A 26,145-nucleotide genomic window follows, 5' to 3' on the forward strand; every position below is an offset into this window, starting at 1 on the left:
AACCAAGATATGAAACCCAACTATCAATGGGTGGATGGATAAAGAATGGTATACTAGTCAGTCTTTAAAAACAAAGGAAACCTGTATTTTGACAACACAGAGGAGCCTTGGGAGCCATTATTCTAAGTAAAACAAGCCAGCCACAGAAAGGCAAGTACCCTGTGACCTTGCTTACATGTGGGTAATATACAGAAGTTGAATTTGTAATGCAGAAAGATGGGTATGTAGAGTCTGAGAAGGGAGGGAATCACGAGTTATTGATAAGAGGTTAGTTTGTTTCAGATAGAACAGACTGTCAATGGTCAACAACAGTGTACTGTATGTTTCATAATAACAATTTCAAATGCTTCACATAAAAACGGCAGGTGACTAAGATGATGAGTATATCAAATTAGCATGATTTAATGATGTTGTATACATACATAAGAATATCACATAGTACTCCAGAACTGGTAGTGATGTATAAAGAGAGAATTAAGTAAACGTTCTGTTTCTTATGTGTCCAGTCTATCAATAGGCCCTAACTGTCCTGCCACACAGAGAGAAGAGAACAGACCAGACCAGACCAGACCAGACCAGACCAGACCAGAGCCATAGCATAGCAGACCAAACGAGACCAGAGCAGACCAGATGAGAACACAACAGACCAGAATGGAACAGAACAGAACAGATGAGAACAGAACAAAACAGACCAGAGCAGAAAAGAACAGATCAGACCAGACCAGAACAAAAGAGTAGAATGGAATGGAACAGAGCAGGGCAGAAGAGTTCCAAGGCAGTTAGACAAGAGACACCTGGTAGAGCTAAAGGTCGGTAATTCCGACCCCAAAGATTATGCTCTGTCGATTACTGACAAGTTGCAGCCCATTTTCTCCAGCTTGGATTTCAAAGCCCTGATACTCAAAGTCTTTCCCTTGGGGCAGGGGATTGCTGAAGGCTTTCCTGAGGATTCTGACCTTAGGAGAAGAGACACGCATCTCAATACCCGGGTTCCCTTAAATTCTGCCCTGCAGACAATCCTACAGAGAGGTTTGCATCGACAAGTCCAAACCATGCATACTTACACTTCCAATCAACATTTAGACTTTCATCCCTTTTCTTTTATTGAGACACAGTCTTATTATACAGCTCTGGCTGGCCTGGAACTTGCCATGTAGATCTCAAAATCATGGAGATTCACCTGCTTCCCTCTTCTCCCTTTGCCTCTGGCTGCTGGGATTAAAGGCATGCACTACTATACACAGTAGATTTTTTATCTTAAATGTTTTTTTTTAATTTGTGTGTGTGTGTGAGAGAGAAACTGTGTACATATTTATGTGCACCTGGTACATGCAGATGCCCAATGGAGGCTGGAAGAGGCCATTGGATGCCATGTACCTGGAATCATAGGCAGTTGTAAGTCATCAGATGTGCGTGCTTGGAACTGCACCTAGGTGTCCCGCAAGAGCAGTGGGTGTTCTTAAGCATGGAGTCATTTCTCCAGCCTTTAGACTTTCATCTTATAATACAGCCAGTTTGTCAAATTCTGACGTAAGAGATTAAAAGAAATATACAGAAATAAGTTTAACTTAGAGATAATAGATATATCATTAACAACAGCAGCGATAATTCCACCATCATTCCCATGCTAGAAGGTATTAGAGGAGATTTTCATCTTTGAAACAAAGAAAACATGAAATGGTCTATATGTAAGGCTAAGATGCTCAGAGGGTTAAGGCACTTGCTGCCACGCATGACGGCCTGTTTTTGATCCCTGTGGAAGGAGCGACCCAACTCCTGCAAGCTACCCTCCGACCTTCACAGGAACCATGGTACAGGTGTGCCTGCCCCACCCCCAAATAAGTAAATTAAAATGTAATGAACATTTTAGTAGCCTCACACCTTTTAGGACAAGTGTTATAAAAACTGAAGCATGTTGTCAAGGACATGGAAGAGCTGGGTCTCTGCTGCACTGTTTGGAACGTCGTAAGTGTGACTGCTGTGGGGACATTCCTGCACTCTGGTCAGCAATTCACTCCTCAGTATGTGTCCAAAAGAACAAAATCAGGGTCTCAGAGAGTTACCACGCTCTCCCACATTCACTCCTGCATTATTCAAAATAGCCCAGGGGTGAAAAAAACTCAAATGTCCACTGACAGGGGAAGGGATTAAAGAAAATCCGCAGTGTACATACAATGTCATACATACATACATTAGTCTTAGAATACACAGAAATCCTCTAACGTGACATGTCACTGCTTGAAAGACACCATGCTAAGTGAAAGAAGACAATCCTGAAGGGATGGAGACAGTAAAATTTTACTCATGAAGTTTCTAAAGTAGCCAAGCTCCTAGAAGCAGAAAGTGGAGATCGATGATTGTGGCCAGGAGGAAAGGAAACAGGAAAGTCACTGATGGGTCTGCATAAGTTCTAGAACCCTGCTGTGAGATATGGTACCTGTAGTACATTTAAATATTTGCCTAGAAGGTGAATCTCATGTTATCTGTTCTTTCCCCCCAAACAAGCAAACACAGCCCATGGGGCTCCTGGAATCTCGAGTGAGGCATATTTTGGTTCCAGCAATGGTTTCATGGATGCATGTATTTGTTCAAAGTTACCAAATTGCACATTTTTAATGTATGCAGTTATTTGTGTATCAGTTACACTTTCATATGTTAAAAATATGGGCTGGAGAGATGGCTCAGTTAGGATCACTTACTGCTCTTACAGAAGACCAGAGTTTGGTTCTGGGTACCCATATCTGACAGCTCACATCTTCATCTCTGCTGGCCTCAGCCAGCACGGCACACATGTGTGCATACACATAAACACACTAAACTATAGCGAATCTAATCATATGAGGGTAATATAAAAGATGCATCTTTTACATAAAACATACACAGATATATAATTTACTGGATTACATATAAAAAGGTATATATAAAATACACATTTAGGGGCTGGGGATGAACTCCAGTGAGTAGAACATTTGCCTTACATGTGCAACACACGAACTTTGAGGTCAGTGCCGCATACAACTGGGTGTGCAATGGTGGTCAATTGTTACATGAGACCCTGTTTTTAGGTTTGTTTGGTTTTTTTCGAGACAGGGTTTCTCTGTGTAGTTTTGGAGCCTATCCTGGATCTCTCTCTGTAGACCAGGCTGGCCTTGAACTCACAGAGATCCACCTGTCTCTGCCTCCTGAGTGCTGGGATTAAAGGCATGCGCCACCACCATCTGGCAAGACCCTGTTTTTTTAAAAAAATAAAAATATGAACAAGAAAATAAACATTTAGATTAAAAGAGCACTTGAAAATTAAAAATTTGAAAGCAGCCTTTAAGAACATGATGGGAGCCTGGGAAAGCAAGATGAAGGTGTTGGAATTCCTAACCACTTCCCCATGACCATGCACGCACTGGCAAGATGCTTAGTCATCCCAGGGCCTTCCGGCCTGTGCAATCGGTGTGCTGTGTGATCATGTAATCTACGCTCAGGGGTGGTGCAGCCAGGTAAGGCCATATGCGCATGTGCCGGGAGGGGAATCTACAATAGCGGGTCCCACTCATCCCTCTGCCCCTTTTCCTGCAGGATCCTTCCCACAGGCCTGTCACATCCCTTCTGTTCCCTTCCCTTCACAAACTCTTATAGTGGGTTTTGTTGTGCCTTGTGGCTTTCCTCACATGGTAAATAGCGCCACTTAATGAATAACGGAAGGGCTGTAGGAAGAAGAGCAAAGTGTGAAGAACAAAATTCAGAACGTAAGAGGAAATCGCAAGAATGCTGACCAAAGCTCAGATGTTTGTGTGTGTGTACGTGTGTGTGTGTCTGTGTGTACATGTTTATGTGTCTGCTTACATGTGTATGTGTGTGTGTTTCTGTGTGTCTGTGTGTACATGTCTATGTGTCTGTATGTGTCTGCTTACGTGTGTATGTGTGTGTGTTTCTGTGTGTGTGTGTCTGTGTGTATGTGTTTATGTGTCTGCTTACATGTGTATGTGTGTGTGTTTCTGTGTGTATGTGTATATTCCAGAAAGAGAACAATGTATGTAGATGAGAAAGAAATGAAAATACTTATGACAACTTTTCCAAATCAAGACAGGAGGTTTTTGGATTGAGATATCCTCAAATTCAATACAGCAGATAAAAATGGTTCAAACCGCCATGGCTTTCTTTCTGCTGCTGGGATAAAGCCCCTAGTCAATAGCAACTTAAGGGAGAAAGGGTTCGTGTTGACCCACCGTAGCAGGGAAGGGAAGGTGCTAAGAAATGAAAACAATGAGTCGCATTACCTCCATGGTAAAGAGCAGAGAGAAATGCATGCGTGCATTCTTAATATTCCACTCACTTTCTCCATTGTAAACAGTTCAGGACCCAAACCCAGGGGTTGGTGCTGACTCCAGTGGGCTGGGGCTTCCCATAACAACACAATCAATACAACCCCTTCCAGACACACCCACAGGCCGAGACTGAGTCTAGAGCGTGTCAAATTGAACACTAAAACTAACCATCAAAGCCGGGCGGTGGTGGCACACGCCTTTAATCCCAGCACTCGGGAGGCAGAGCCAGGCGGATCTCTGTGAGTTCGAGGCCAGCCTGGGCTACCAAGTGAGTTCCAGGAAAGGCGCAAAGCTACACAGAGAAACCCTGTCTCGAAAAACCAAAAAAGAAAAAAAAACAAAACAAAAAAACTAACCATCAAACTTATTAACACATATCGTGAAATGTCAGAATACCTTATCACCAACCCAAAATTCTACTGGTGAAATAAGCCAAACTTTTGGTTCAAATATGAGGGTTGAACACACACATTCACAGGTCTTCACAATAAGAAAACATGTCTGATCTGCAGCCCTTCCCCAGGACTCTAGTGGAGGAAAAGACATGCACTACTGGAGACAGGAGGAGGTCGGAGGCTTTCCCTAGGATGGTGGTGAAGGTGACCGGAGCTGCTTACAGATGCGCAGGTCAAGCAGCTGGAGCACGTGCAAAGGGCCTGGGCAAGCTTAAGACAAAGGAAGGAGCTGAATGCATTCAGGTTTGTTCAGTTGACGGGAGTTTGGATTGAGTAAGTAGTAACAGTGTTTTAAAAGTACATTAGTTTGCTAGAGCAGATCATGGAATGGCTGACTAAAATAGAAAAGAAAATTCTTCACAGTTGTAGGGGCGCAGTCTGAGGCTGAGGTGTTGGTGGGAGCAGGCAGAGTTCTGGGGCCTCTCCTAGCTTGTAGAAGTCATCTTCTCCCTGTCCCCACATGAGCTCCCTCCGTGCATATGAATAGCATCTCTTTGTGAGTCTTAATCTTCTCTTTTATAAAACTGCCAGCCATATTGGATTAGGGCCCACCCTTAATACCCCATTTAACTTAATTACTTCTAAATGCCCTATCTATCTCCAGTACAGTCACACGGGACCAGGGATCAGAACTGCTACATACGAATATAGGGAGACACAATTCAGCCCTTGAGGGAGAAAAATCAAACAAATAAGAACTCCAGGGAATCAGAGCACAATAAAGGAAAACTGGAGTATAATACATGGTTTAGCTCTGAAAAGCATACTTGGTCTTAACAATGTAATGAGCGAACATTGATTTAACTGAAATTACACCACAACCACATCAGGAGACCGGGAAGTGGAAAGTGCGTGTGTGTGGTACAAGTGGGACAAGAAAGAGTAGGAACTAAACCCCCATGCTCCTCTGCGGGGACAAGATGGCTGCTGTGCAAAAGCGAAAGAAGGAGAAATAGCAATACCTACGGCCGTGGGTTTCTCCGAGAAGAACTGAGTGGTGTGCGTCCGAGGAAGCAGATGGGGCAAGCCACTGGTCCTGGTGCTAATGTGCCCAACTACCCACTTCTGTAAACTTCGATTGCAGGAGTACACAGTGGATTAAAACAAAAGTCTGTTTGGCAGGGTAGAAGGCGACTCTTAGTATTTATTCTGTGACTGCATGTACAAATGTTTCCCATCAGGGCTTCATCTGTCCCACAGCATTTCATTGTCGCGAGGAACTTGGAAGCAGTCAAGAGCACAGCCCTTTGCATGAGCATCTCTGAAGAGCTTGTGTGATCTGATCGACAGGGACAGGATAGCGCCCTCCCCAGCCTTCAGCATCCAGTCACTAAGTAGTTGCTCTTTCCGGGACATTCTGTCAGAAATTGTTATTTCTTTCATTTCTGTCCCTTTAATTTTTTTAACCTAATAAAATTAGAGAGATCGCATAATTTCTCAGAATTTGAACCTCTTCTACGTAATTCCAAGATTCCTTATCAAGTGATTCCTCATAGAAATTAGAGTCTACGCCAGGCAGTGGTGGCAAACATCTTTAATCTCAGCACTCGGGAGGCAGAGCTAGGCGGATCTCTGTGAGTTCGAGGCCAGCCTGGGCTACCAAGTGAGTTCCAGGAAAGGCGCAAAGCTACACAGAGAAACCCTGTCTCGAAAACCAAAAAAAAAAAAAAAAAAAAAAAAAAAAAAGAAAAGAAAAGAAATTAGAGTCTACTTTCCATCAGACAAGACACTCGATTTCCCAGACTTCCTGCGGGTAGGCGCGGACAGGATCCAGACCACGCCATTACAGTGTCTCCACCCTGTGCTTCAATCAGTAACTGCACGACGGAATAGTGAATTAATTCTTACGGCAACAGAGATGAGACAATGTTGTCCACAGTAGTGAGCAGGGGCGGTGTGGACAGTAGTGAGCAGGGGGGCGGTGTGGACAGTAGTGAGCAGGGGACGTGTGGACAGTAGTGAGCAGGGGTGGTGTGGACAGTAGTGAGCAGGGGGGCGGTGTCCACAGTAGTGAGCAGGGGCAGTATGGACAGTAGTGAGCAGGGGGGCGGTGTTGACAGTAGTGATCAGGGGGCCGTGTCGACAGTAGTGAGCAGGGGCGGTGTTGACAGTAGTGAGCAGGGGCGGTGTCGACAGTAGTGAGCAGGGGGGCTGTGTTGACGGTAGTGAGCAGGGGGCGGTGTGGACAGTAGTGAGCGGGTGTGTGTGTGTGTGGTGTTGACAGTAGTGAGCAGGGGGCGGTGTCCACAGTAGTGAGCAGGGGCCGTGTTGACAGTAGTGAGCAGGGGGCGGTGTCGACAGTAGTGAGCAGGGGGGCTGTGTTGACGGTAGTGAGCAGGGGGCGGTGTGGACAGTAGTGAGCGGGTGTGTGTGTGTGTGGTGTTGACAGTAGTGAGCAGGGGGCGGTGTCCACAGTAGTGAGCAGGGGCCGTGTTGACAGTAGTGAGCAGGGGGCGGTGTCGACAGTAGTGAGCAGGGGACGTGTGGACAGTAGTGAGCAGGGGACGTGTGGACAGTAGTGAGCAGGGTGCAGTGTTGACAGTAGTGAGCAGGGGGCGGTGTGGACAGTAGTGAGCAGGGGTGGTGTGGACAGTAGTGAGCAGGGGGCGTGTCAACAGTAGTGAGCAGGGGGGCAGTGTCGACAGTAGTGAGCAGAGCGCGGTGTGGACAGTAGTGAGCAGGGGTGGTGTGGACAGTAGTGAGCAGGGGGCGGTGTGGACAGTAGTGAGCAGGGCGCGGTGTCGACAGAGTCCTTGCACAGCGCTGGCCCAGCTGACACCAACAGTGCAAGAAGCATGGGCTTGTGCTGCGCCCTTGTGGAAACTCCCTCCGCAATCTGGTTTCTAGTTTTCACCACAGGAGCATTTGATCCCGAGGATTTTCTGAAGTTTGGTTTCAAACCTCGAATGTCCACCCAGTGCTTTTCAATAAGTGCTTGTTCTGCCTCAATCGGGGATAACGTGCCCGTCCTTTTTATCACTTGAATTGGTGACCATGGAAAGAAAACTTCCTAGTGCGATGTCTAATAAATAGGAACTAAGACATCAAGTTAACCAAAGGAAAATGTTGAGGAAGAAATCCCTAACTTCCTTTCTCAAGTTCATAACTGATGACCGTGATATTTGTGAATCATTTGTGATTCACTGACGAATTGGAATTTTGCATTTCTGAGAAAATTCTAGGTTCTAATTACTCACCCTGCCATTAACGGGCAGTGCCAGGCTGCTGAAGTCTCTCGGCAGGGCAGTGAGGGACAACGGACAAAAGCCCTGGCTCTGCAGTGGTGGAGGAAGACTGACTAAGTAAACACACAGACAATAAGTAAATGGCACGTCATGGAGTCAGTGGATAAATGTGGGAAAGGCCTGGAGATGGAGACGAGGAGCTGGTGCTCTTGGGAGAGCTGGCTTCCGAGGAGGGATGCTTGAAAAGGCTCTGTGAAGGAGACAGAGTTCACTGGTGTGTGTCAGAGCAGCGCTTGTGATGAACCAGGGCTAGATAGAGAGACAGGATGGTGGCGGGAACGGCTGGACCAGAGCGCCAGGGCTGAGCCAGAGCCAGGACCTCCCTCCACAGTTCCTGCTCGGTGACCTTGACAGCTTAGCTGAGAGCGACAAGCAGCCATCTGGATTTGAGCAGAGGCATGGCTGGTTTGCATTTAGGGTTCACAGGCCATTGTTTGTTTGTTTGTTTTTGTCTTTTTGTCATATTGAGTGATTCTTTGTGAGGGGGGCAATTCCTTCCCTGCCCCCAAGAAGTAACAGAGGATGTGGAAGCAGTTTGGGTTTAACTCCTGGCAGGGAATATCCTGGAAACCAATGGGCAGAGTCCATGGATGCTGCTTAAGGTCTTAAGATGGCCACCTCTCATCATCAAGACTTACCCAGATCAGAAAGTCAGTTGCGTCATGGCTGAGAAACCCCGGGAGCAGAGACTCCCAGGCCAGTGGCTAAACAAGCATGGTGAGTCTCAGAAACTCTACATTTGTGTGCAAACCAAGTTATTTATGTTTGAAATATCAGTATTTCTTAAAATGGAATTTTAAGTATTAGAGAAGACTCCTTTTAAAATTTAATTATTTCAATTGTTTTTAAGTGTGCATGACAAAGGGTTTCATCAAGCTGTCTTCACACATATGTATTATCACACTGTGCTGCCTGGTTTTATGTCAACTTGACACAAGCTAGAGTTGTCTGAAAGGAGGGAGCCTCAACTCAGAAAACGCCTCCATAAGGTCCTGCTGTAATGAGTTCGAGTTTCTGTCTTGACTTCCTCTGATGATGAACTGTGATGTGAAAGTGTAAGCTAAACAAACTCTTTCCTCCCCAAGTTGCTTTGGTCATGGTGTTCATCACAGCAATAGAGACCCCGAAGAAGACTTAGACTTTGTTCTAAGACATCCTCTGCCTCCCTGCCTCCCCCCCCCCCGCACCCCCCCCCTCCCCCTGCAGCTGGCCCTGCCTCTCTCCAGCTTTGTTCTCCTCTCTGCTTTATGACATGGATTCTTTTACTTTCTGTTCTCCAGTTCCCTTAACATCTCTTCCTCCCTTCTCATGATTTCCTTTCTAGCTTTGTGATCTAAAAACATCCCCTACACACATACACACACACACACACAAAAAAAAAAAACCTCACAATCTATACATGAGTGAAAACATGTGGTATTTGTCTTTCTGAACCTAGCTTATTTTACTTAATAAGCTGCTCTTGCAGAGATCATGGATTAGATTCCCAGCTCCCATACGGCAGCTCACAGCCTCTGTAACTCCAGTTCCAGAGTATCTGATGCCCTCTTTTGGCCTCTGCAGGCACTGCATGCATGTGGTACACTTTCTTAAATGTGAGCAAAGACCCAAATATATAAAATAAACTCTTTAAAAAGTAAAAGTTAGGTATACTCCATTTATATCCATGGATTTCACAGCTATGCAGTGAGCTGTTTATTGTTTGTGTTTTTTTATGTTTTAAACATTTGGCAAACTATAAGTCAACAAAGTTGACAAACATATTAAATGTTGCCCTGATAAGAGACTCATCATAAGCACACAAACTGTGTGAAACTTGTACAGTTCATTTTGTTTATTGGTAGCTCTTATATTCCAGTATGGGTGGTTTCTTGTCATTATTTTCTGGAAAAAGGTAAGGTGTTTCCAAACGAGTAACTGCATATACCCAAACTTATTGCACAAATAAATCTGAGGGACATCTCCCAGATTTCTTCAATATGGGTGCCCAGTCAATCATCCATCAGTAGGAAATTCATGCTAACTCAGCTCATTCAGGAGCACCTGAAATGTGTCAGGAGGGTTCACCTTTCCGAGTTACACAAACTACATTATTAAAAAGAACACAGTCCATTGCACATAACAAAAACACAAGAAAAGGACTCAGTCTCTTCCTGCATCCCACCTTGCCCTACCCTCTTAAAAAGAAAGTGTTGATAGGCACACAATCCCTTCCTTTCTGTAGGTTAACTGTATGAAAATTCAGTGGGTGGCTGGAGGTCAGACACCACCCACTCACAGAAAGCCGAGAAACACCACAAAGTCCCTAATCATGTCCCTCCCCTTAGACACAGGGCAACATTTGTACATGTCTGCCTTTCAAAGGTGACCACTGCAAGAAGCCACACTGCAAACAAAGATGAGTCACTGTTGCCAAGCCTGATGATTTCCATCTTGTTTTAATCAGAGGTCATGTGCTATGACCCAGGATAATTTCTGGCAGGGTGTTTAGAAGAGTTTTGAATTTTAATACCCTTAAGTGGTACATGTTCTTTCCATTTCAGTTGTTAGTTGCCTGAGCCTTGAAGGTATTTTTTTTTCTTCCTAGAAATTACTTCAAGATTAAGAGACAGTCTGATGCTTATAGTTAATACTGAGAGCAATTTTATTTTCCATTTCCATCCAGTTGACATACTGAAATGTTTTCATAAACATAGCTGTTTAAAGATTCAGTGCTGTGAATATAGACTTCTGCACAAAGGAAGCTCACTGTTGGGAAAAGATTACCATCCTTGTGACTGCTGGTGTTTGGAAATCTAAATTAAAAACGCTAAGACTGAGTTATCAGTGTACAGTGAACGAAAGGCAGGCTGTTGGAAAGCCACACGAAAAGCTGAAAGGCATCTTCTGACTAGTTAACTGTAATTACTGTTTGGGGCTGAGTGTTAGCTGATTGTGCTCTTTTGCTCGGAAGGAGCTGGGAGCCCCACACTGAGGCCATTACTATGAGGGGAGCACTTACTTCTAAACCACAGCCGCTAATGGAAGCTTTGTAGACCATCTTTCTGACCTGGAGAACTGCTCCCTAAAGTTGGCGACATGGTGGTTTGGAGTCTGCTGCTTCCTGATGAAGCCGACTTCATCTCACTAACAGTTAGGTGCACTGACACCCTTCTCCTCTGACTAAAAGACGAAGACATCTGCATCTGGGGAGTTGAGGATGAGAGCACATGTGAAAAGCGGGTCTGGTCAAGGTTCTCAGTGTAAACCACAAACCCTTGAGGTGGTGAGAGGAAAACATGCAGAATGTATTTTAAGATAGAGGTGTATGTAATGATTTCCTGAACAGGACTCCGATAGCTCCAGAAGTATTAGCAAGAACTTACAAATAGGATTACACGAAATAAGAAAGCCTCTGTAAGCAAAAGAAACAATCACAGAGGTAAAGACGAGAGTAGCGTTTGGAGAAAGGTGTGGTCGGGAACAGCAAATGGAGAGAATACATACTGGAGGGCAGTTAGCTTTCCCTTGCCATGTCCAAATACTCGAGAAAACCAACTTGAAAAGAGCAAGAATTTATTTCGGCTCGGAGTTTCAGAGTTTCCGTTCTGTTTTTAGGCTGATAGCGAGGCCGAACACTGCAGAAGGGGCGGGCGGCACGAGAGTGGAAAGCTAGCGGAGAGGAAGAGGCCGCTGTCCTGACAGCCCCTCAACGGTACGATGAGACTTCCACTGGGCCTCACCTCCTCCCATCACCCTTAGGAGCACCATAGGCTGGCCACCAGGCCCGAAACACAGGAGACGTTGAGGGTCATGGTGGATGGAAAATGTCACAAGAAACCTAGCAGGGAAGCTTCCAGATGATCCACAGGGTCAAGAGCCAGCCTGGAAAACCTAACAGCACTAGTGGGTGCAAAACAAAGACCTGTTTCTCCCTTGCCTTTCCTTACCCTCCACAGCACCACACCAGTGCACACCACACCTAGCTGGAGACACGGGTAAAGACACTCGCCACCATACCGAACCTGGAGAAGACTGGAGGAGAGGCAAGGAGGAAAGAACATGGACGTCTCTATCTCCATAGTTAACAAAGAAAACAGATGGCCACCTATGGTCATGCCAACTCCCGGTAAAATGTTTTAGAATGAAATTACAATAAATTTGTCAACAATGAGACATAAATTTCTTCTCATCAAGGCAGGGTATATGTGTGTGTTTCTGTGCCTATGCGCATGCATGCATGTACACATGCATGTGTGCGTGCATGGACATGTGCCTGCCTGTCTGTATTTCATTTGTAAAGGAAGAGCAATATATGAATAATATTGTCATTGATAAAGATGGTCTACAACATTGACCAAATGGGCTGTAACATTTTAAATTACCAGGAAAGGAGTGATGTGACTTTCTAAGCTTTCTTTCATAAAAACTTGGGAGGCAGAGATAAAACTGTGGTCTGATAGAATTTCACACATTATTTTATTCAATATACCAGATGTACATATGTCTGATAGGTCCCTGATATCTCTGTACCATATATATACATATATATGTATGTTTGTAAATAATACTTAATATTCTAAATATTAGCTCCATTAAAGCATGGAATTAAGACATTTAAATAACTTAAAGATAAAACATAACATTACCTTATTATGATGGAGCCATAAATATTTTAAATTTTTAAATCTAGAAAGATCAATAACCTCAGTCAGGTCCCTGGAAAGACAAAAAACCATGAATATTAGCAAAATTCATGTGCTTACAGGTAAGGCTGGCCATACTGCACGTATGGCTTGGGAGGAACTGGCAAGGCCTCTCTATCATTTCAGAATCGTTGGCACACTTACCTTCTAATTTCAAAAATTCCATCATTTGGATTAAGCTTGTATTGCCAATAAAGTTCATTAGCTGAAATTTATATCTCATTATTACAGTTCATTTCAAAACATTGCACTGGGGATTTGGAAGGGAGAAAAAATGAGGTGGACACTGGACATTGGTCCTGTTGTGGCCAGATGTGATCTAGGAGATGAGCATGGTAGGATACCTGGAGACAGGTGCTGAGGGGGAGCTTGGTTGCTCAGTGATCTCCTGGTTGCTATTACCCACCCTTCTTGAACTGTTGGGACTCTTGACCATCCAGGCAGCCTTGGCCATCATCTGATGTGCTCATACCACAGATGTGGACCGAGCAGATAAGTTATCCACACTGGGTGTCACCTCTGAGGAAAGGTGGCCATGTGGAGTTTTCAGATCTCCTTTGAGTTCTTAGAGTGGAAATCGCAGCTATCAAGCACTGAAACATGCATGCGGCTTTCCTCTTCCAAATCTTGTACCATCCCTAGTGTGCAGAGCACTTACATCAACAGAAGTCGTATGAAATACTACTGTATTACATATATTAACTTATTCATGGCAACGTCTCCCACAACTTTTTTTAAACTTTAAAACCTGTTTTGAGCCACGGTATCTGTATGTAGCCCAAGGGAGACTCAAACTCTGAGTCCTCTTCCCTTGACCTTCCGAGTGCCGGGATTACAGGCTGCGCAACTCCCAGCTGCTCACACTGGTTTTTGGTTTGTTTTGTTTTGTTTTTGTCATGAAACTCCAAGGAACTAATTTTTTCCTGATTTTTATGAGACAAAGTCTTCCTGTGTACACTAGGCTAGCCTTAAATCTGCAATCCTCCTGCCTCAGCCTTCTGAATAGGTGAGATTGCAGAGGTGAACCTTGGTGCCTGATAAAGCATGTAAATGATATTTCTAACCAAAGCAAACCTTCCTCGCTGCTTTTTATATAGGAATATTTCAGTCTAAGAAAAGGGGGGGTACAATAGACAATTACAGATTTTCATAGTTATTTTTAAGACTATTTTATCTTGAAATTATGACATTTCTCCCTTCCTTTTCTCCCTCCAAGCCCTCTTAAATACTCGCCCTGCCCTATTTTTCAGTACTTGTCATTGCACATGTATAAGATATATACATGTATATATATGATGTTACTAAGGGACACAATCTTACAGCAGACTTCCGGATTCTCTGGCTATTACAATCCTCCCACCCCTTCCATAATATTCCCTGAGCCTTAGGTGTGGGAATGTTTTGTACATATATTCAGTGGGATTGACCTCTACAATGCTGAATTTTAATTGCTTGTATTTTTCTGTAGTGGTCTCTATCAGTTGCTAAGAGAAGTTTCCTGGATCAGAGGTGAGGACTCCACTTACCTGTGTGTCTAAGGACAAATATTTATAGATTGTTGTTAGGGATTAGGCTGGTTTAGTAAATTAGAGGTTGTAACTTCTCCTCCAATAATCATGACTTCATTAGCACTGAGTAGTTAGGCTTCCAGTACCAGGCATGGTTTCCCATTTTAAGTCCAATTAGAGCTGTGGTTACCATCAAGGTAAACATGCCCCTACTCTACCCTTAGGGTTATCATTCAATGCCAGTTGTTGAGTGGTTCATAGGCATCACAGCTGGGGAGGACTACAGGTTGCCTCCCTCCTTTGGAGTCATGCGTGGTGCCTTCTGGTGCTTCTGGTACTTAGGGGGTTTTAGCCCAGGGTTTTCTGGGCTCTGTTTCTGAAGTGCATGAAGACTTATTTGTTGTGAGCTGTCTGATATGGGAACTGAAAACTGAATTCAGGCCCTCTGCAGGAATAGAATGCATTCTTAACAGCTAAGCCATTTCCTTAGCCCACCAACTTTAACAAATGTAGCACTGCGTTTTCCTTACTCTAGTGTGTGTGTGTGTGTGTGTGTGTGTGTGTGTGTGTGTGTGTGTGTAATTTTCTTGGAATCACTTGAAAATAAGACTTATTATTGTAGGGATCTCATTTGTAAATAGCTCAATATCCATAGCTTCCAAATTAAAATATTTTTTCTGCAAATCATAATACCCCATAATTCAGCAAAGTAAGCCATCAATAAGTTATTCACACCTCCTACTCACCCACATTTATATACTACTTTCATAGTTTATGTCTTGTCTCATCATCTTTATGTATTATATTCAGTTGCTATAACTGCAGTCATTTTAAGTTTATTTTGCCAAAGTCTTCCCCGTTAACATATTTACATTTTGAAAAGTCCTAGACAACTGACCAGCAGAATGGCCCCCATTTTTGACTTATCTAATCCTAAGAGTTACATTCCAGATACACCACCTTTTAATGACATTCATGGAAATTCTGTGTTACATCAGAAGGTAAATGATGTCAGTTTGCCCCACTTCGGGTAAAATTAAGCTGTTATTTGTTTAAGATCTGGTAGGTGTCTATTACAGAAGTGTAGATTTTATACTGAAAAGATAACATGGAGCCCAACTCTGCCTCCACATGAAAATCTTGCTCCCCACAACAACATTGCCTTCAGTTGGTGACCCCACCTGATTTGGGGTTGTAAAACATTTTTTTTCTCATGCGCTAATTCTTCTTACATCCATTAACTTTTTTTTTTCTACAAAGAGCATCTACTCTCTTCTTTTTCTCTTTCATTTTTCTTCTCCATCGTCTTTGGATTGATGGACCCCCATACACACACAGTTTCCCTGATACAACCACAAACACCAGCTTTCTCCGAAGCCACCTTCAACGGGGAGTGCACAGCCCCATTCCTCACTCTGTGGTTGGCAGCTTTTTCCAGGAAGGAGGCCCTAGAACATGGCACAGCCTGACAATTGCGCAGGCAGGGATGGTAAGCTGCTAACTTCAACCCTCCCTATGACGTAACAAAAACAACCCCTACTGAGAAGCATAAAGATCTGGAGCCTCACTTCGGGAACTTCCCATAAATTTTAATCCATTAGTACAGTATCAATGAGTCTAGCCATCCTTATCAGATTTCTTATAGTAATAATATCAATGTGGAAAATCTGACTATTACATAATGCAGCAATGATTCATTTTTTTAAAGCACTTTCAAGCTGGGCATGTTTTTCTGCACACAAGCCTGTCCCACATGAATAATAAGTTGTTATATTTTAAGGTGAGGCCAATCAAGACCATGAGATGTAAATCTGCTACTAATGATGCTATGATCTGTGCTGACAGGTTACCAAGAGACATTGATAAGGCACTGCCATTCCAAAGGCAACTGGGACTTAAGTGAAGTGCCCAGCTCACCTAGTTTATCCATGTAGACTGTGAAATAGTTTTTTTCCCCTGCTCTGTTGTCTTTCATTTAAGAAAACTACTAATCACTCACCGTCAAGGGTTGATAGTTCTAATTTTTCTAGTGTTTTAACGCTATCCTTTTTATCTACCCAGGCTTACGATGGGCAGCATCCCTTGTTGGAGTGGCCTTCTTGCTGCATTACGACTTGGTGAAGACATGTGTGAGCAGGGAAGCAAACTCACCTCCATCAGGAATTCACTCCTGAAACAATGAGCCTGCTTTGGTCACAACACCATTAACCCACGAGTGAAATGTGGAGCTCTCATGGCCCAGTCAACTCTCAACGCTTCTCAGTGCTGCTGCGTTAGGGATTTGGTTCCTAATGTATGGGTTTTGGGGGATGCGTGTGAGTCAAAGCCATGTTATTGCTATTAAAATGTAAACAGTGGCCAAGCAAGTGTCATTTATTGGCCAGTGGACATACAGTGGTCAGAGTCCAACCATACGCATCACTTCCTCTCCCTCTTCCTCAACATACCTGGGGTATGTTGCAGACATTGGGATTACTGTGTTTTATGGAACACCTCTTTGATGGAAAGGAAGAGTTTTTTTCTATTTTCTAACAAAATTAATACAAGTGGTTTTAGGGGTTATAGTACAATAGTGGTTTTTATAATAAGAGAATGGGCCATTCATAACAATAGTAATAATATTAATTGTACTAATGATAACTGAGAACCTACTATGTACCAGGTCTCTCTTTAGTTTCTAACTCTCCTACATGTCACAGCCATCCCGTAATAAGGTTGTATTATTATAAAAGAGTAGAATTGCTTAATGAAGTAAAAAAGTATCAAGTTAATATTTGTGGTTTTTGAGAAGTAATAAATATTGTCTGGGACATAATGATACTAAAAGTCATATTCACTGTTTTTCTAAAATTAATATTTAACTGATGTCCTATTTGTTTTTAAATGTAATAATCCTAGCAGGAAAGCTACTTAACACCCCAAGATCATTGAGTTAGTCTGTCTCAATGATACCAGTTTTTTTTTTTTTTTCCTTTTCCTCTTGTCTCTCCAACATAGGTGGTAGACTCTCATAAGTGGTAAAGTAATCAGACTGTGGTCACCTACCCAGTCCTTGAAGAAGGGGTAATGAAAAACAAAAACCATTTGCCTTTATAAAAGATTGTGAGATGATATTCCTCTGTGTTTTTCCAAAAAGCACACTTACTTTCTAGAGAGGAACAGCTCAAAGACATCAGCATCCCTCTTGTGGCCACATATCTTTAGCTGATCTTCAACTGCCTGATAACATATAATTAATCTGTCAAACCACATTCCAATGAGCAAAAATACTGAGACATTTGCAGTCAATAACAATATGTCTATGAGAAGATCAAAAGAAAGGCAAATATGGAGGCCACCACTCTAAATTGATAAATTCCAACACCACAATTATATATTATTTACTCATCTTAGTGGTTGAATCTCATTATTTTTAACCCTAGGCACAGATGTGTAAATAACTTTTAACCAGAGGGGGGAAAAATACATATGTGTGTATACACACCACGATTAAGTTGTTAGTTCTTTTCAGGGTAGAGTATTTTGGTTCTTTAGCAATTATTTTTAAATGTTCCTTCATAAATGAAAAATTAGTGTTTGACAGGGTTCTGTCTTTATAGAAAATACCTAGAGCCAGGGTGGAGGTAGAAGGAGTAAAATCCAATGTATATTTTTAGGGGCTTTTTTCTAATGGCCCACTTCAATATATTCAGGACCAATAAGTTCTCAAGAAGCATCAAACAAATGAATAAATGCCATTTTTCTCTGAGTAAATTAATACATTTTCCATTTTATTGACACAGGCTTTAATTTTAAAAGTACAGATCCAGCAGCAGCTGGATTTTTTTAAATAATTACCAAGTGAACACTGGTAGGCTTCCTGACTGAGAGCAATATGGAAAAACTGGCCAAAGTGTAGAGCTAGCAAGACACAGCCAAAGTAAGGGGGTCACTGGTGCACTTCTGGGTCCACAAACATCATAACTACCAGAATCAAAACAATCAGCCCAAGTGAGGGGGTCACTTGTGCACTTCTGGGCCCGCAAACATCATAACTATCAGAATCAAAACAATCAGCCAAAGTGAGGGGGTCACTTGTGCACTTCTGGGTCCACAAACATCATAACTACCAGAATCAAAACAATCAGCCAAAGTGAGGGGGTCACTGGTGCACTTCTGGGGCCCGCAAACATCATAATTATCAGAATCAAAACAATCAAAGCTTTCTGTGGGGATTTGCTGCGGGTGGTAAGACTTCAGTGTCAGGAAGTGATTTACAAGGTTCTGAGAGTGGATTTACTATGTAACAGGGCACTTTAAGAAGTTAGAGTGAGGTGGATGAACAAATTCTCAAAGACCCAAGAAAGGTAAATATCCTAGTGAAGGAGGGTGACTGAAAACTGACAGTTCCTCCCTTCCCTCGATTCTCTCTCGAACAAGCTGAAGCTAGGGGCCTCGGAGAATTTACAGGGTTGGGCTCAGGTCTTCCAATAGCTGGACTGTAGTTTACACTTACACACACCAAATCTCGGAAAAGCTCATTGAGTCAGGCTTAGGTGCTCTCACCTGGGTATTTAGGCTCAAACATCTAACTTCTCAGCCTGCAGTATGCACAGTCAATCTCAACACCGCAAAGTGACTTAAGGCCAAAGTAGAATGAAATTTTTATTCTGTTAAAGTTTGAATATTTAAAATTTATAATTCTAAAGTTATAAAGTCATGCTTTTAACTTCACCTAGCCATTGTTACTCAGAAAGAGTTCGCACAGTGAAATGTATTATTGTTAATCTCAACGTATTTTGCTGTGGCTATGAAATATTCCCAATAATTAGAATATAGATTAAGGCATGGCCATGGCCTCATAGGGAAATAGTTGTACAGTAGTTTAAACATATAGAGAAGGGTATGATGGTCAATTTTGCATGTTAACTTGACTGGATTAAGAGATGCCCAGGGAGTTGGTACAGCACTATCTGTGAGAGTTGGTGAGTGTGTCTCCAGAAGAGAATGGAGTTTGAACTGGCAGTCTGGACAAAGCTGATTCTCAGTGATGTGCTTGTCGCCCAGTCCACTGAGTGCTGAAAACAGAACAGAAAGGCGGAGCTGTGCACATTCGTTTTCACTGGTGAGCTGGACACCTACACTCCTCTCCACCACTCCCAGTGTTTGGCCACTGTCTCACCGCCAGCTTGCGGACAGCAGCCCTGTGAGACCCAGCCCTTCCTTCCCAGGTGAGCCAATCTCTCCTAGTAAATCTCTGTCTGTACGCTTATGCATTTTAGGGGCTCCGTTTCTCTGGAGACCAATAAGAGAGATGTATATCTAGACATACGTTTTTAAGTAAAAAGTTATTGCTGATGCAATTTGTTGAAGTCCACAATGTCTGTTTTCTTTAAAAAAAAAATTAAATACATATACAATGTGCATACTCCAAACTGAAAACAAAAGCCTCATGTGGTCATGAAATTTTACTTTCTAGAATATATATTATATATGAATGTATGTATGCTATATGTAAAATAAATGTAAGTGTGTGTGTGTGTGTGTGTGTGTGTGTGTGTGTGTGTGTGTGTGTTGAGGTAGGGTCTGGTGATTCAGCTCAACTTCCCCAGAAGTTGAGGCTGTTGGCAATTCTATAGTGCCTAGCTCAAGGCAATGCATTTCAAGTGTTTAAATATTTATAATAAATATGTATTAACTTGATAATCAGAAAGTATTATGCATTTTCAAAAGTTTAGCCACAGAAGAAATACTTAAGGTTTAAAAATTTTTAGAAAAGCAAGAGAGGAAACTTGCAAATATCACCCTAAGTTGTAAATCACTGGCACAATTAATCACTTACACAATTTTTTTTTTTTTTTTTATCATGGCATGTTTCTTTTCGTCAAGTAATTTTATATGACTCCAGCACAAAGTTTGAATATCAAAGTACCACAAAAGTGTGCGGGAAGTTGAAGTTTCAGGTTTCACTGAGACGTGGTAGGCAGCAGCCCCCCACCTCCCGCCCTGCCCCCACTTCACTGGCGACGCACATGGCCCTTCATTTAAGAGGACTTCCAACATCCTTTCCTGATGGTTTTGTATTGTGGTAACAGACATCCACATTCTACCACTTTTGCCATTTTCAGATTGATAGCTCTGCAGAATCAGGGATGTCCTCAAAGAGTTGCATTCACATAGCCACCAGCAATGTCTTCTAGAACCTTCCCTTCACCCTTCACAGGTACCTCCCTACCCCACCCCCCAGCCATGGCAGGCAGGCACTGCTCCTGCTTCTATGACCTTGTGTAAGCAGACCTCTGCAGCACTTGGCCATGGGCGGCTGGTTAATTTCAGTCAACAGACGTTTTAATTTTTATGTGGTAGTGTGTGTCAGAAATTCACTTTGTAAAGCTTGGTGACATTCTACGGTGTCGACACACTTAAGTAAGTAGACAAGTGGGTTGATCTGCCTTTCAGCTGTTGCCAGCAACGCCGCTAGGGCTGTGGGCATACAAAGACCAAGCCAGCTCGCCCTTTCACTTCACTGAGGTAAAGATGTGGAGACGATGTGGCGATTCTGCTCACTTTTCCTGGGGAGTTTTCGTGTCATTTTCTATGACGGGACAGACATGGCAGGCATTCTTAAAAAGGAATATTTTAAAACAGTAGATCCAAACACGGTCTTCCAGCCACCAACCAAAACTGCTGGCTGCTTAGTCTGGGCTGTGACCAGTCTGTAAGTTTACTTGGTAAAGCTATGGATAAATTCGGTAAGATGCCTGATGAGTAAATCTTTAAGTGGGAGACAGTCAGGGACAGCTAGCGGGACACAAGGTGGCAAATGTTACGGGCTATAAGAAAGGGGAGACAGACTGTGGCCAAGGCAGAGGAAGGAGAGGTGATGGGGTTTCAGGGCAGGACCAAGAGGCTTCAAGAGTACCAGGAAAAGAACCAGGATTTTGATGGAAGAAAGGGCTGATACTCAGAGGGCACCAAAGATGCATGGCACAAGGAAGCCCAGCCAGCACAGAGGAAAGAAAGGCAGGGGAAAGCAGCTGGAGAACAAGAAAGGTGTTTGGGAATCATATCATGAGGGTTAACTTTGAAATTCAGATTTGGAATTTAATTAAGATTTGTGCACTTAATTAGTGCCCAAATGCTTTAATAGCCTTCAATAAACATAACGGAAGGCCACACATTTTCCATAAATTGTCACTTGTAAGTAACTGAATGTCACATGGGCCACACATTCATATACATGTGTTTTTACAAACTAACTACATTGTAAATCCAGGTAAGAACGTCTAGCAATGGTCTCCTTCCTCACATGACAATCACACTGTGCCTTGTGAAACAAATTCCAGAGGTTTGTTTTTGCTCCTCCCCTGGGGTCCTTCTCTTGTTGGTACCTAGAGTATGTGCTTATTATCTGCTGGGCAATGTGACTTTGGACTTAACACTTACGGAGTCTTTGAACTGGAGAAAGGATATGACAAGCTTCTGGAAGATGCCTCTAGCAGCAGTGTGTGATAGCCTAGGGTGTGGAGAGAGTACAGGCATGGGGCAAGGTCACCTCTGGGAAGTCAAGAGTGACTGGGTGACAGGGAAGGCGAGGGAGCAATGGATAATATCAGGTGGTGTGGGGATAGAGAATAGAGGCAAAGGGGGACAGTGCGGGCAACGGGAAGACACAGGCAAGGGCAGGATGGAGCCACACTATGACAGTGTTACCTTTGCTTCCTTGGTGAGGAGAAAGTGCCTGGAAGGAAGATGTAGCCAGCGGAGAAAGGCCTGAGCTTTTGGCCTCGATGAAACATACAATAAAGGTCAAGATGCCCAGAAGAGAACTGTGAGTGTGAAGGAATGTGGATCCCATCAGAAATTTAAGGGTAAGTCCACAGACCTGGTGAGTCAGACCAGCCCAAAGGAGAGAAAAGGACACGTGTAAGGTCATGGCAAGGTGTAAGTTCATGAGGAAGGTCGCGGAGGGAAAGGACACAAGGTGGGGAAAACCATCATCGCCACAGGATGAGCCCAGGTGGGGATTGTAAGAAGGCAGAATTTAGGTCTGCAGTATTGTACCCAGTGGGAGCTGTTGTTATTCAGGAACGATGTTGAATTTGGGAAGGATTTCAGCAGCCTGACGTGTGTGTGTGTGTGTGTGTGTGTGTGTGTGTGTGTGTTGCTGATTTCAAGTTAATTGGTACTTTATCAAGAAAATGGAAATAATCCAATACAACTTGGGATGGGGTGGTTCCAAATAGCAGCTTTCTCTACTACCCTCTCTCAGAATTTAGTATGGGAAGATAATGTTTTATAATCACTGAATGATTAAATATTGCACGCAAATCTCATGAAGGAAACATAATTCCTGCACCCCCGTGTAACACAGCCCAAGTTAGGATTTAGTGTGGATCCCTAGTGTTCCCCAACCCTGAGGCTTAGCTAAGGGGACCGACTGGAGTTTAGTACTGCAAAATCCCCCTTACCAAGACCCCAGGAGTGGCCTCCAGGAGAGCAAAGCATTGTGTCAGACCCTTTCCTCCCCCGACCCAACTCTGCACCCAGGCGGTTGATCTGGTAAGGGAGGCGCCTTTTACCTGGAGACTGCTCAGCGGAGCACTTTTTGACGTCTTCCGGAGCTTGGAGCATGGGAAGATGAGTAGCGAGGCGGACTTCTGGTCTCTGGACATCAGGAAAATTATGGCGGTGAGGGGCACCAATAGTCCACCGGGCTGGGCCGAGGCTTCGCTGCTCTCTTCCCACCGTCGCTGTCCTTCAAGTAAAGATCCGAAGCCAAGCTCTGACTTCTATGACGTTTGCGCGGTACATCACAACACCTTCGGTGTCCTCTCCCTCTGCAGCGAATGTGCAGGCCGTGACGGGAGTGGGTCTGAGGGCCAGAGCAAGCAGCTGCCCAGCAGTAACTTCAGAGTCGATACATGAGCACCAGCAGGCTTTATTTACAGAATCAGGTGTCCCTTAGGCCGCTGGTAGCTCTGGGGGTGAGGCGGTTGGTTCTCCGCTGAGTCTCGGTGCAGCCCCCGCTCAAACCGAGAAGCATACGACTTCATTATCATATCAAATTTGATGACATTTTACTCATGGATTATGATTTTTGCATCAATTTGACTCGAAAGCATAGCATTAAAATTATTTTTATTTCAGATACTGAGGTTTGGGTGCTCCTAACGTCGCGGCACCAAGGCCTCATCATGCACCCAGACCTAGGATGGAGAATGAGGTTGGCAACGTTGAGGTTCCCCAAAACTTCCTTCTGACTGTGTGGGCCAACACAGAGTAAATAAGCATTTCCTTCGGCGAATCTCTTCTACTCCGGATTTTAGTTTGTAGTCGCCGTGTGCTAGCTGCGTCAGAACCAGTTGGGATTCTCTCTCATCTGGGGTGTCCTTGTTTGATGATCCATCTTTGTGGTCTCTTATTGTGATTTCCTAATGTGGTCTTTTGAAAATGCTACTACTTAATGATCATGGAGGCTAAAGCAATGTAAACAACCACAGAATGTCAGAGATGGAGGCGAATGAAGGGGCTGGCATAAGAACTCTCTCACAGATGTCCTCACGCTAGTAAATTATATTATTATTATTGTTGTTATTATTGCATCCCTAGCAGAAGGCTTTTACTACCATATGCTAGGAGGATAGCTTGAGGAAACAAGCTTGAAATCTTAAAAATTCATTTAGAATGTGCAGCCTCCTTTATAATCAATCTTGTTTTAATAAAAATAAAGTGGCTCTCCTAACTCTCCTCAAATCTTTGAGTAATATTTACTCTGAAGCCAAACAGCCTGTGTTTATCCTGTGGCTTCACCTCTCTGGCACTCTGCCATTGCCTGCAGCGCTGTGCATACCCCAGTTTGGAAGCTCTCTCGTACCGTGCGTGTGGGTTTGGATAAGAAGAAAGGGCCCTGTGAACCAAGTTGAGGCATGTGGGGCTTAGCCTCAACTCTGACATTAACTAGTTGTTGGCCAGTTTCAAGTCACTTAATGTCACCAGCTCTCACGGTTCTTCAACAACAAAATGAAGAAGTTGGAAGTTCGTTAAAAATGTTTATTATTTAATTACACTACCCTACAAAAATAGTATTTACAGAGAAAATTATTGTGGAGATGGTTGACATTTAGAGATGCTGATATTTAAAGAAGAATTCTGCAGTAAAAAGTTGGTGAGAAAAAAACTATTCGTGAGATGGACTGTTATTAAATCCACATGGCTTAGAAATTCTCTAGTGTTTTGTTAAATAATTCCAATGATCAATTTACATGTTCTTGTTTAAGTGAGTAAAAAATACTTATTAGATAAAAATGATCAACACCCACTTTCTACTCGGCAGACTTAGATAATGATGAATGACATAAATCTCAATCACCTTTTACGTCCTTTTCCTGTTTATGATGTGCTCTGATTAGGAAGCCTTGTGCTCATGGTGTCGCCTGCTCGATGATCTCCTGAGGGTTTTTGACCTGCTTGCAGTTTTTGAGGTGTTAGGGTGGTAGTTGGTCCTGAGCTGCAATGGGCAGCATCAGTCTCCCTCCACAGTCTATGCCCATCTTTGCCCTCAGGGCTCTGGAGGACACTGTCCACATGTTCTCATCAGAGTCTCTCAGCAAAGCAGCCACCCCTGCTTCTCTCTATCATATTCTTCCTTCTCAGTGTTCACATATGATTCCCAAAGGCCTGCCTGTGCAGGAAAAGGAAGTGATTCTTCTTCAGGAACAGTTCTATGTTGTCTGGAAGAGCTACAAAACTTCACACAGAAACTCAATTTCCAGTTGCAAACTCTTGCCTAATTCAGTATGACGTCACACTAAGATTGGCAAGCTCATGTCCAGGATTCCTCATTTTCCTAAGCAGGAGACACTCATTCCAACCCTTTGAGCCTAGGAGGGCACAGGTGCATCATTTCAGGTCCCTAAGTAAAGAGGAGAAACAACACAGGGGAGGAGGAGGAGGAAGAGGAGGAGGAGGACGTCGACGGATGCCACGGGAGTGGGAAGAGTCACATGAAGAGGACCAAAGCCTGGTCTCCGTATGACGCCAAGTGCAGGGCTCTTGATTGAAACTGGAGAATGTGTATGTAGGGTGAAATCATGCAGTTTATAAAAATTAACTTCAAGTGTGCAATTTAATTTGTGAAGTCAATAGAATTAGCCACCCTCGCTTACCTGTCTGGACTTGGTGAGAGCTGTCCAAGTTTTCCCTAAGTCTTGTCAATGCTGCATCTTATCGCAATTATAAAATAATCAGACATTTGAAATATATATCCTCTGTGTATGCACGGATCCATGTGTACACGGATGTATTTTGATGTGTGTGCCTGTATTCATCTATATGTATGCACATACAAGCACACACAGTTAGGTAGGGTGGTATGATTTGGATGTGATTCGCCGTCCCCAAGGATTCATGTGTTGTAATGTTGGTGCTCAGAGTACTAGTGTTATTGATGATGAGGTAGTGGGACCTTTGAGAGGTGGACACTAATGGACACGTGGGTCACTGTCCATAGAAGGACTTAAGGTAGTTCTCCTGGGACCTGGTAGTTCGCTTCATGAGTGACTTATTGTAAAACACAGAATCTGCCCTTAAATTGTTTTGGGCCTTGTGTCTCATGATATGACCTCCCCATACACCATCTGCCTGCCAAGACACCATCACCACAAGACACCCAACAAAAGCCAAAAAAGGACAGCTACCTCATATTATACATTCAGTGTCCTAAACTATGAGACAAATAAACTTCTTTCTTAAAATGCACGATTTAGCCTCAGATGTTTTGCTACAGCGATGATAAATGGACCAAACTGGAGACAACCTTTACAATGCCCTCAACGGTACTTGTCCTTTGGTTGTCACGTCCTTGTACAGTCATCTCTCTTCGTATGTATGGATTTCTGGTTTTTTGTCATGAGCTTCCTAGTCCAGATCCTGTGATTTCCTGATGGCAACGG

General features: G+C 43.4%; 1 protein-coding gene across 3 annotated transcripts in view; it reads right to left on the reverse strand.

The window, feature by feature from the left end:
* The window catches only part of Lrrc72 (leucine rich repeat containing 72), a 45,765-nt gene extending 22,810 nt beyond the window's left edge, over positions 1 to 22,955 (reverse strand). Inside the window, exons 1-3 of one of the 3 annotated variants that reach the window (XM_028878403.2) lie at positions 22,774 to 22,955; positions 17,358 to 17,431; positions 12,648 to 12,717 (exon numbers count right to left, since the gene is read on the reverse strand). In XM_028878403.2, the coding sequence (XP_028734236.1) occupies positions 12,648 to 12,717; positions 17,358 to 17,431; positions 22,774 to 22,866 (237 nt within the window). In that variant the 5' untranslated portion in view covers positions 22,867 to 22,955. The remainder of the gene's footprint in view (positions 1 to 12,647; positions 12,718 to 17,357; positions 17,432 to 22,773) is intronic. The other 2 variants (XM_037210500.1, XM_037210499.1) reach the window with 2 other exon arrangements.
* Between the last annotated feature and the right edge of the window lie 3,190 nt (positions 22,956 to 26,145).

The sequence above is a fragment of the Peromyscus leucopus genome, chromosome 14, assembly GCF_004664715.2.
Source record: "Peromyscus leucopus breed LL Stock chromosome 14, UCI_PerLeu_2.1, whole genome shotgun sequence".
Classification (NCBI taxonomy): Eukaryota; Metazoa; Chordata; class Mammalia; order Rodentia; family Cricetidae; genus Peromyscus; species Peromyscus leucopus.